At 50.2% G+C, this 12,615-nt stretch overlaps 1 protein-coding gene across 2 annotated transcripts in view; it reads right to left on the bottom strand.

Annotated features, from left to right (window-relative positions):
* Window positions 1–11,080, bottom strand: part of LOC119109287 (glycine receptor subunit alpha-4) — a 49,987-nt gene extending 38,907 nt beyond the window's left edge. The window contains exons 1-3 of one of the 2 annotated variants that reach the window (XM_037232884.1): window positions 10,985–11,080; window positions 9,891–9,985; window positions 174–241 (exon numbers count right to left, since the gene is read on the bottom strand). In XM_037232884.1, coding sequence (XP_037088779.1) covers window positions 174–241; window positions 9,891–9,985; window positions 10,985–11,031 — 210 coding nt within the window. In that variant the 5' untranslated portion in view covers window positions 11,032–11,080. Of the gene's footprint in view, window positions 1–173; window positions 242–9,890; window positions 10,004–10,984 lie in introns of both variants that reach the window. The other variant, XM_037232883.1, reaches the window with a different exon arrangement.
* Window positions 11,081–12,615: the final 1,535 nt, after the last annotated feature.

Below are 12,615 nucleotides of genomic sequence, written 5' to 3' on the forward strand. Positions count from 1 at the left end.
ACGCTCTCTCTACTCACTCCTCCTCCTCCTCCTCTCCTCCTCCTCCCCCCTCCTCCTCATCCTCATCATCATCATCATCGCGCTCAATCTACTTTAAGGTGCTGTACTGTCCATTCTGTTTTTCTGCCCGAACGCAGGTTGAGCTCGCTGTTCATGGACGCGACGCCGCTTACCATTGTAGATGCTTGCGGCGCTCCGAAACTATTCACATGAATTGTAATCTTGACCTTAGTTGGCGCAGCTGTAAACACAGGAACATATGAGTCGCGCTGGTCGAAACGCTGTGGCAGCAGTATAATACGATCGCCCAGTTTATATACTTTCAAGGGCGGTAACCAGATTAAAAAAGTTGCGTCATGCCAAAATGCATGCCAAGACAGGACAACGTACACAAATACAATAGGCACGGTACGCAGTTACGGCGTTAATGACAACAGAGAATACTGCAAACGGAACATTTCGCTTTTGATTCCAGCCATTACCAACACACTTGTAAGGAAATGCGTAAATGCTTCCATTCATTCCTTCTACGAACGATTTCTAGTAACTAAGCACTGATGATAAACATATCAATGATGCTGTAGGATTCGTCACATTTCACCGCACTTGCCGAACGCTGGAGGCTCTAGTCGACACCTGATGGCAACAGTAGTCCAACAACAATGGTAACCGTTGTTGCAGCGCCCATAATTAATCATCTGTGTAGCCTTTTCATTGATGATGCCCAGTCACGTAGGCTTCCGGCAATGGTGGCCAAAGGTTCGTTACATGTTAGAGTCCCGACGGAGCGTGCTTGCCATGGAAAACCCATGGTCAACAAACACGGAATACCTAGCTGGGGCGAATGCCTAGCCTAGTGGCGACGGCCGTGGCGGCGTGGAACGGGCGAGGCACCAACAGATGCGCCATATGTCAGCTAAAATCACATGGATGATGCCCAAAACTAACTAATGGAGCCAGATGCATTCGGCCACTGACACCGATCGGCTGATTAATGTGTCAAAAGGCCTACCTTTCGAGAATGGCCAACTTTGACTAATTTTGTCCAAAAGTTTGGGCAAGCTTGATAAGCGAATTGGATGGGGCACAGCGATCCACGGTTTTGATCGTTGTGACAAACATACTGATAAACATTTGTTATGCCGTTTTCATGGTAGCAGCTATGTTACTTTAAGTAAGGGGTTACTGCAGTCAAGATGGGTTTTATAAAGGAGGCATTGGCCGTTACCGATATGCTCACTGGGCGTCTCAGGGTCGGGCCGTTGGGACATCTATTACTAATTTAAAACCGGTGTCTTCGTTTAAATTGCGCGGCTCGCACCACGCCTTCATTACTCTGGCTGCTGAGATGTGACCTAAATTCTTAGAAAACGTCCTAAAAAGCGGAATTCCATGTCTTGCGCACGGTAGCAAACGCACCATACCAAACACTGCCATGAACAACTTGATATATATATTTAACACGCGTCCAAGTAGTGGGTCAAATTGAACCCCTCCCGATTTTCTTTCACATGGTTCCGAACGGCGCGCCACATACGCGCCACATTTGCGTAGCTGTAGACAACTGAATAGCGTATCGTTTAGTGTAAAATAATAAGATCAACCTTGCAAGGGCACTGACCTAGGCACGTCGAAGTCAGGCCATGGATGCATCGAAGACGATATCTAGGGAATCTCCCAATCTGATGCAATAACGGGTGCTAGATGAGGCCATACATCTCTGAGATAGTTGCTTATGCAACACAACACTTGAACTAAGAAATTCCTTTGACCTGGGGTCAAGTATGTAGATCAGCCCTATGCCAAAACTAACCTGCTTTATCATTCTGAAGATTGCTGTATGGAATAGTTTCTGCTATCCATTTTGAATTCATTGAAAACAGGAACCGCATTTACACCTTTCACAGGTGATGTCAAAGGCGGATGACGTCAAGAAAAGGTGGCGCACTATACGTACCCGATAGCGAAAACTGCGATACAAGAAGACGCCTGCCCGTTACAGTACAAGCCATTCCTCGGGTTCAAATATCCGCTTGACTCATCCGTAATAAAATATACAAGAAAGCTGCGATCAATCAACCGCCACCAATCGTCCCATGACCGCCGCCATGCCCGCGCGTCTCATGTCTCCGCCATGACCCCCGTCTCATGTCTCCGCCATGACCCCCGTCTCATGCCTCCGCCATGATGCCGTCTCATGTCTCCGCCATGACCCCGTTCATGTCTCCGCCATGACCCCGTCCCATGTCTCCGCCATGACTGCCGTCTCATGTCTCCGCCATGACCCCGTCTCATGTCTCCGCCATGACCCCGTCTCATGTCTCCGCCATGACCCCCGTCTCATGTCTCCGCCATGACCCCCGTCTCATGTCCGCCATGACCCCGTTATGTCTCCGTCATGACCCCGTCTCATGTCTCCGCCATGACCGCCGTCTCTTGTCCGCCATAACCACCATCTCATGTCTCCGAGCCCCCGTCTCATGTCCCGCCATGACCGCCGTCTCTCTGTCCAGCCATAACCACCAGCTTATGTCTCCGTCATGACCACCGTCTCATGTCTCCGCCATGCCGCCGTCTCTTGTCTCCGCCATGACTGCCGTCTCTTGTCCAGCCATAACCACCATCTCATGTCTCCGTCATGGCTGCCGTCTCATGCCTCATCGTGACCGCCGTCTCATGGCCGCCGCCGCAAACCGACTCACTTAAGTTTTAACAACCGCTCCCTTCCGCAGTAAGGAAAAGTCTTTCTTTTCACTCATTCAAAGCACGTCTTGATCGCCACCTTAGCTAAGGAACTGCGTCTTCAAGCAAGCTTAACCGCCCCACCTTCAGATCTAACGTGCTTCTCAGGAAATGATGACCGCGCTTGTCGTTCCAGATTTCTCCCAGCGCGCCGTCAGTGCTGTGTTCCACGCGCTTGTCATGTCGATTGTTGTAATCTTTTTGTATGGCATTACTACGCGGTTTCGTTTCTTTTTACTGAACTGTCCATTTCTCATTCATCGCTAAATTTCTGTTTGTTGGCGCTGAGTGTGCTTGTGTGCATGAGTGAGGCGATGTTATGTCACTGCATGCACTTGTGCCTGTAAGTGTGTTGTTCATTAGGGACCTACGAGGCTCGCTGCTAAAAAAATATACATTCAATGATCGCCTACAAACAAAATCGAGACATTCAAACATGTAATCGATTGTTTTTTGGGTGGTCTCCCCTTCTCGAAAGAACTATACAACGTGAACGAATGAAAATAAACGCAGGAAGCATATCAACGTGAGGCAGTGACAGCTGTCGAAAAGCGTGACACACCCAACAAAAGTAAAGCATAGGTTGGTTTATGATTGTTTGGGTTTAAACGATTTTTGGGTTGCATAACATGGTTAATAGCTTGAAGCCGAGTAGCGCATCGGGGCAGGCACCAACTATTCTTGTGAACGGACCACTAAATTTTTGCAGCGCATGCCTCAATATCTTTTTGTATAGATAAGACAGTAGTATTGGCCTTATTCATCAGAGAAAAACCAGGAGAATGGAGATTTAGTCGGGTTGATATTTCGGCGACATGGCCTTATCGAAACAATAGCAGAAGAGCTACAACACTTCAGCTATTGTTTAGATAAAGGCATATTGCCGAATATTAAACCAAACTTTATCTCCATTTCCCTGCTTTTACTTCGAGGAATAAGGCTAATACAACTGTCTTATCTTTGTGAATAGTGTTCCTTGCTAATGCACCGAACGACTTACGTTTAGTCATTCTTGTGTTAGAAGACAAAAAAAAAACTTTTTTTCCTCACAACTTACCCGAGGGACATAAGTCGGGCTGCTGTCAATTCAGTTAGATTAGCCGTGGCATCAACATCTAAACACAGCAGCAGATTAGCAAGACTCCTTACTGGATTCGTATAACAAGGGTGTCGGCTCTGGAAACCGCGCAGCTGTTTTTCAAACGGCACACCTGTATTGGGAGTGTCCGCACGTAAGCAGTGCCCGAAGGTCTCAGCGGTCGTCTGACCCTCTTAGGACACGTAAACGTGCTTGACCTATGGGATTTTCAGAGCCGCTTGGCAAGTACAGGATCTGTAGAAAACCGTTTTATTGCTGCACTGTGCCGCTCGCGAGTCGCGTGGCTCCTGGCTGGTAGACTGTTCCGCGGAGTGTCGCGGGCAAGTGTGCCTGTGTCGGCCCGGTGGTCGTGTAGTGTGAGGACTGCGAGGACTCTTCAGCGTGTAAGGGTCGCTTGACTGTCTTGGGGCCTTTGGCGGAGTCCTCCGACCCCGATCTCTCGTGACCACTTGCAACTCGATCAAACCAACCAAGCCGCCCTAACCGGCCAACAGAGCCCGGAGCGAGGGCAAGAAGTCGCATGCATTTAAACGACCAACAGTCTCTACAGCGTAAAAATGTCCCTCTCCCAACATTCGTTTCCGCAATTGAATGTGAGCGATCCATTTGTTCCAGTCCTATCGTACGTATCCGCATGTTGTGCCATCAAGTCAAAGCGTAAGAGTAGCCTCGATCATATTCAGCGAGGAACGGCTGCATGAAACCATTTGCAATGGAAAGTGGAGATGTGCGGAGTTGGTACGTTTCGGTTCTGCAATGACTGAAACGGTCATCTAAGTCCGATGCGGCAAATATATGCCGCGGTATGTGTGAATCATGCGTGCTGCTTGGCCAGTTTTTAATCTTACGGGTATCTCCGACTAGACATGCGGGCTTCATTCCATGAGCGTCTTCCTTCATGTGTGTGCAGCTGCATAACGAAAACACTGTGTGCCAAATTGTGATGCGTGGGCGACGTGACTCACGGCTAAGTGCTGGCTGTCAAGACAAGGTGTGCTCGAAATCGTACGTTCAGAAGGCGCCGGCAGAAGGCACGGTGCTCCTACCATTCCTCTCTGTCTGAAAACACGCCGTAAATCTACCGCGGACTGTGCCGAGAATCGAGAATGCTGCCGCTCTGTCGTGCAAAGCTGGCCTGTGATTCTGGGCCATTCCGCTGAGGCCGCGGCGCTGACTTGGCAGCGTGACAGCGTTTGCAGGAATCTCACCGAGCTGCAACCACGTGAACACGGCTGACCATGTGATAAAAGTTCTTTGTAATCACTGGCTATGCAGTTTGGGTTCGCTATAATCGTCTTAGATTTGCCAAAATAGAGTGCGGCTCGTGAGTTAAGGAGAAATTGGCCATGTCACATCGATTCTATGTTCATCATTTCAATGTTGCTTAAATGGGAGGCAGACATCGACCGAGGGCTCGCAATCATTTGGTTCCAACCTTCCATGAGCTCCTTGAGCGGCGGTCCTACTCGCGTTCAGTTTTCAATACTGGTTCCGAAAGGCTTTGTATATGGAGCTCTGCTGTAGTATTGCAAGGTTTCTAAGAATCCATGGCGTTCGGTCAGCCAGGCATGTTGTGCTGAAGACGCTTGATTTTTAAGTGCATTTGGAAAAAAACTATGTTTCTGTTGATGTTTCTGTTGAAGATGTCTGCCAATGTTTTTCGTTGTAAGCTGAGCCAAAGGTCTGCTATGAAAGACTTGACGAAGCCCTCTTTACAACGGGTTACGGATGGGGTTGTGCAATACAAAACAAAGGTGTCGCAATGGCGTTGAAATGAGACTTTGCGAATGTACCCGTCTAGTTTAGCTCACATTTTCAAGGCTGCGGAAGAGAAGACGAGTGATCGAAGCTAATAAAAAGAGCAGCCTTGAAACACTTGTACACTTTCTATTCAAGACACAACTCGATTTGGTACGCGCAGTTTAAATAGACCAATCGTCAGGCAAATCCAGCGCCCCTGACAACACTTGCGTGGCCCAACGACACGGCAAACCCAGAGAACTCCAGCTGCTCTAAATGGCCGCGCTCTCAAGCGCACAGCCACCCGTAGCCATGAGCTCTGGCTCACAGGCACCCGCGACAATGGCTCTAGCTTTCAGGCACCGCGACCATGAGCTCTAGCTCACAGGTACCCGCGACCATGAGCTCTAGCTCACAGGCACCCGCGACCATGAGCTCTAGCTCACAGACACCCGCGACCATGAGCTCTAGCCCACAGGCACCCGTGGCAATGAGCCCTAGCTTGTGTTGGAGTTTGATAGAGCTTAAGTATGACATGTGCAGAAGGGCTGTAATTTATCTTTCGCGAAGCTCATTCAGATACCACGCGACAAGTGGGGCAAAAAACCGCGACCCTCTACATCGTAACCCTCTACTCATAAAACATCGCGACCCTCTACATCGTAACCCTCTATCATAAAAACATCGCGACCCTCTACATCGAACCCCTACTCATAAAAACATCGCGACCCTCTACATCGTAACCCTCTACTCATAAAAACACACGACCCTCTACATCGTAACCCCTACTCAAAAACACCGCGACCCTCTACATCGTAACCCCCTACTCATAAAACACCGCGACCCTCTACATCGTAACCCCTACTCATAAAAACCGCGACCTCTACATCGAACCCCCTACTCATAAAAGACCGCGACCCTCTACATCGTAACCCCCTACTCATAAAAACAGCGACCCTCTACATCGTAACCCCCTACTCATAAAAACACCGCGACCCTCTACATCGTAACCCCCTACTCATAAAACACCGCGACCCTCTACATCGTAACCCCTACTCATAAAAACCATCGCGACCCTCTACATCGTAACCCCCTACTCATAAAATACCGCGACCCTCTACATCGTAACCCCCTACTCATAAAAACATCGCGACCCTCTACATAGAACCCTCTACTCATTTCCGTCCATCAGCAGCAAATATTGGCATACACGCCGACCCAATGGCAGCGCCTGACACATTAATGAGACGCTTCGCATCCTAAATCCGTCAGCGTTTCCTCCCGGGGCAGCAGTCGATCGGCGAGTGCGTCACGTCTCGAGGTGACAGCTCGGCACGCACCACACGGACAGCCCGCGGCCGCGTCCAAAGCCAACACGTGGGCGAAAATGTTCGTCATCGCCCGCGAGACGCTCAGCGGCCTACGCGACGGGCAGGCAGCACTCGTGGACAGGTGGGGGTGGTTAGCGGCCAACTGGCACTTCACGTGGGGGATCATTGAGCCAGAGCCGCTATGAAGTTGTTCCCCAACTGTCACTTCACGTGGGGGATCCCTGAGCCGTAGCCGCTGCGAAGCTGTTCCCCAACTGGCACTTTACGTGGGGGATCTCTGAGCCGTAGCCGCCATGAAGCTGTTCTCCAACTGGCCAGGTCAGCCGCGAAAACGACCCTTTGCAGCAGACGACCAGGTGGCAATTTCACAGGCCACACAGCCCGCAGTTTGAAGTGGTGGACTAGCATGGGGTGCTTCCAACATTTACCAGGTCCGGTGGTCGGAACTTTGAGTAATCGAGGACGTGTCGGCGCTGTTAACCTAGCTGACGCAATTCAGCCCATCATTCCCTGCTTTTCAATCCCATCATCAACCATTCGGGCTATGTTGAGCTCTGTTGAGCGCTCCTGGCTTTCACTCTTACATATTCAGTCCAGATATTTGGACACCCCGTATGAAAAAGTTCATGTAGCTACTAAGAGACAGGCGTGGCGCAGAAAGATCGCATTGTACTTTTAGGCGTTCTCGTCTAGCAGCGACAAATATATTGGCATGCACGCCAAAGCCAATGGCAGCGCTTGAAACATTCATGGGACGCTTCGCATTATAAATCCGTCAGCGCTGCCACCTGGGGCGACAGCCAATCGGCGAATGCCCCAGCTGACAGCTCGGCTCGCACCGCCATTGGTCGGCTGACCAGATTGGTCCGTGACAGGCGTGACGTAACGATTCGCAGCCTTTTCACGCACAAGTTTTGCCGGACTGCTGGTCACTGCTGGCTACCAAGATCGGGCTGAAATAAGCTTTAATGTCCTCAGCCTTATCATATTTAATCATTTGCCATTCCTTCTCTTAGATTAAATCCGAACCATTCGAATGAATAAATGTCTGGGATCAGAGCCTACATGAATGAACTTATAACCTTTCATGCATAAATAACATGCTTGTTGTGTGAGCTATGACTCCTACCATCTGATCGCGCATTTCCAGGTTAACAGCACGATCTGGTGGCAAAAGTTCAACGTGCCGCAATGTTCGGCACGGTCCGCCCTGTCCTCTGACATCAACTGACTTCTTGCGCGGTCACTGCCACCGGCCGCAGGTCATACCTGTCCAAGAGCAATTGTAAGCGTCTGAAAGCGATTCGAACCCATCGCGCCCGAGCGGGTGGGGCCGGAAGGCAGGGCGCTCTCATCAGCTGACTCACTGGGACGGACACGTATGCTGAAAAATCCTGGTTTGTCATGTGCATAGATAGGGGAATACGTCGTATTGGACATATCATGAATGGCCGCTGGCTTCGGTGTTACCGTCCATTCGCAGCTCACTAATATGGTAGCTGATGATATCTTACTGGTCATGTGTTCGGTGCGTAAAGCACGAGCATCGCCGACGGGCGGAGAAAGGTAAGGACTTGGGCGGACCGGGAGAGCTTATTGGAAACAGCATCAGGTTGCAGTTGTGAATGATTTGGAAGAGACCGTTTTTGTTACCCTAGAATAATGATCACATCGGTTTGCGGCCGGCATGCGTTCACGTTACCGAGGTGGCTGCATCGAGCCACGGTATCGGGCATTACCGAGGTGGCTGCATCGAGCCACGGTATCGCCAGACGGTGCCAGGTGCAGGAATGTGGGAACAACAGCAGATGCTATAGTGCGCAAGCATCCCAACGGCGGGCGGTATGATGTTCAGACATCCCAACGGCAGATGTTGTAGTGTTCGGACATCCCAACGGCAGATGGTATGGTGTTCAGACATCCCAACGGCAGATGTTGTAGTGTTCAGACATCCCAACACATTTCGCATCTTGCTCTTCTCCATCAATTTTGCACATCCTACATCCGTCATTGGTCGGGAGTCTTTCATAGGCGGAGATCCGTGTCACCACATGTAGGGGATGGTTACACTGTCGTTTGCAATTTACGCGCTATTGCCAGGTCTTGCCGTCGCCACCGATCACAAAATATAAAATTGGTTTTACTTTGGGTTTCCTGCAAAACCTAAAGTAGTCTAGTCTAGGCTAGTCAAAGCATTGTAATCAGCCTAACTGTGAAACGGTACATTAGTTATAATACATTGTTTGATTGTTTGAACAAGGCAGGGCAATGCACATATTTTTCTCCATGAAAGTGCCATTAACATTGTATAATTGTTTTTAGTGTCCTGGTCAAATGAAGAATTAGTTCAAATCAACAGAAACAATGCTATGCCCTGCCGTCAAAATCGACTAAATAGAACCCTATATCTCGAGCTGGGCCGAGTCCCCCACCCCCTTTGCAGGGACTTCAAACGAAATTCATCGCATGAACAGGATCAAAGCATGCCACAGCTACACGCGTGAAGTCACAGAGACGAGCGCCGCTGAAAATAGACTCGTCAGCAGCCTGCAGTTGGAGCAGTTACGAGGAAGCCCGACTGGATGACGACGTAACGACCTGACAAGAGTGACAGCTCCCGGAACCCGGCCAGATGTCCTACTGGACATTCAGACACCTTGCTTGTAGTCAAGTGAACCCCACTCAGATTATCTGCCCATAGCGGATCAATAGCTCGGATGGTGCAATGGAGTGTGAAATGAATGTTTCGACCGGCTCCGCACTTCACCTTTCTGTTCAGATTCATGGCAGCGTTGAAATTTTCGCAATGCAGGTCCAAAGGAAAGGGAAGCATCAGAATGTTACCAATTAATTTGCACGCGGTTTCCTGGGAGATCGACCAGATCCATGACAAGATAATATTGTTTTCTATTACAAATCACCACAGGAAATGCGATAAAAAGCACAGGACGGTGGAATGCTACACAAAGGAAACCCACCTGGCGTGCTGTTGAAAGTCGGCCACTGGTTCGCGTCGTACTGCAATGCCCTCAGTTTGGTTTGAAGTACTTCAAGGGTGAAACTACCTGGTAGGCTGAAAATCAAGGACATCCTGTAAACAAAATAAGTATTTTAAAACGTTGGCCATGGGCATGCAAATAGTACTTACTGCCAGCCGGCGAATGATACAATATTGAGCCTTAAAACATTCCGTGACGAAGCTGACGACAGTGCCATTAGAGCGAGTCATCGATACAGTTATGGAAACCATACAATAGACCGCTCCGCACACATGTTGCAAGGAGCAAAGCGTTTATAAGGTACTCGATGTTACTCCATGTACGGGGTGAATCACAACATTGCGAACGATTTGCAGAGCAAAGGCAGCCAGTGGAATGTTTGCTGCACGTTGAATGTTTTTCACTTTCCACTATGGCTGCGCAAACAAATCCAAAGCAGTGGGATCCGCACATACGCATTCCCCTTATTCATTATTTTTTTCTGCGGTACTCTGAACATTTTTTTTACTTCCGTTTATTGTCTTCTCTGAACGAATTGGGAGACTTGCTAAGAGTCACCCGTTGCTTGAACATCGCAACCCGTTTAACTCAGGCACCTTAAGCTATCTCGTTTGTTAGTGCGTAAGAGACGTTATCGTTGCATGCAGCGCGACGTTACGGTGTCAAAGTGTCATTCCCTGGCCGAGAAACAGGACTGCGTTAACGGCCACCCGACACGTTCAGCGCAACGGGCGTTCACAGGACTGCGTTAGCGGCCACCCGACACGTTTAGCGCAACGGGCGGCGTTCTCTCCGTCTGACGCAATTGTCTCCTGGCCTTTTTGAACTATTAAGACATCAATGAACTCAGCGGTGAGGTAATGATGAACTTGATATCATTTGTTTGTTTTGGTCCCCTAGCCCTAACTCTAATTGAAAAAAGTTACCTGTGATTAAGCACAATGCACAGTGGAATGCATCTGGCACCCATGAGATTATGTTTGCCAACACATGCCTGCCAGAGCTGGCAACGGCCATAGCGTCGGGCGCCGCGCCCTGTTATCTGAACAATAAACATCCTCCAAGCGACGTACCTGCAGAGCAGGACCGCGGCCACCGCGAGGGCGGAGCGTGTCGCCATCGCACGGCCGGCGACGGTTCGAACAGCACCGGCTCCCTCCCGACGCGGCCCTGCCCCGCGGCTGACTGCCCCACCGCCGACGCCGACGGCCGGCGTCGGCGACCGGCCGTCGGCGGGCGCACGGGCTGTAGACAGTCCGCAGCGGGGCGCACGGGCTGTAAACAGGCCCCCGGCGGGCCCACGAACTGCGGGCAGTTCCCCGGCGGGCGCACGGGCTGCAAACAGTTAGCAGCGGGGCGCACGGGCTGCAAACAGGCCCCCGGCGGGCCCACGAACTGCGGGCAGTTCCCCGGCGGGCGCACGGGCTGCAAACAGTTAGCAGCGGGGCGCACGGGCTGCAAACAGGCCCCCGGCGGGCACACGGGCTGCAAACAGTTAGCAGCGGGGTGCACGGGCTGCAAACAGGTTCCCGGCGGGCGCACGGGCTGCGAGCAGTCCTCAGCGGGGCGCACGGGCTGCGAGCAGCCTCCCGCCAAGAAAGGGGGAAGCGCGCGGCTCGGCGCAGGTTTGGTGAGGCGCGCGGTGGATGTGTTCGGCTGAGCGTTGGTGCGATGGCTGCTGACGTGTCGGTGTTTCTGAGCCGATCAGTGTGGGAAGTAGTGCTGAAGGCCTGTCGGCGCTCCGCTTTGGAGTTAACCACGAGACCTGGGAGGTAAACAGTCGACTTTTCATTCCATCAGGGGCAAACTCTGTTCAATAAACCACCATGTAGACCGTAAGCATTTTGCAGCACACTGAGAACGGATGACACATTTGAAAATAGTTTTTGTGCAGAGGTGTTCTCAAAAGTGTTGAGAGGTGTTGTGGAAGGCAGATTTTGCATTCGCTACACTATCTTGTCGACGCACGGGTCTGGTGTGACGCACACACCCCGCACTGTGGGTTGGATGGGCGTGTTCCGAGTCGTACCCGAGTGGATCGTTTGCCATGAGTGGATGAGACAGTATCAATAGACTTATTTCTCGTAGAATTAACACGAGAATAAAGAGGCAGGAGCGATATTTCGGCTACACGCCTTTATGAAAACGAATATCAGAAGTCGGTTAATTTACTACCGATATTCGTTTCGATAAAGGCATGTAGCCGAAATTTCACAAACATCTCTCCATTCTCCTATTTTTTCTACAGGAATAAGGCGATTAATACCGCGTTATCTATGTGCATAATGTTCCTCGCAAATGCGCGTAACAATCGACGTAAGCTTGCCAACAGTACATTAGCAAAAATTGGGTAATATTTTGTTGCTTTGCAATATTCATCACACATGTTATGAATGCGGGGCAGCAGCATCATAAGCCAAACGTTTCGGCAGTAAAATGCGTGTAGACGGTGAAATAAGTTTAGGCGTAATATACCTTTACACGGTAAGATACACTGAGACGTTTGCATTTTGATGTCTCAAGCTATGTCTATTATTGTTGTTATTCTTATTTCTTCGTTGTCCATCGCTTCATTACTTATTTCTATCTCTGCGAAGTTTGTTACCAGCATGACTGCACAGCAGGCCGGGAAAATCATGTTTTGGCAAATTTCCAGAAGAACCGGCTTGCATGGCTTGATAATCAATATTAACGGCAATAGTGT

This window comes from Pollicipes pollicipes, unplaced genomic scaffold (assembly GCF_011947565.3).
Source record: "Pollicipes pollicipes isolate AB1234 unplaced genomic scaffold, Ppol_2.1 Scaffold_7231;HRSCAF=8579_pilon_pilon_pilon, whole genome shotgun sequence".
Lineage (NCBI taxonomy): Eukaryota > Metazoa > Arthropoda > Thecostraca > Pollicipedomorpha > Pollicipedidae > Pollicipes > Pollicipes pollicipes.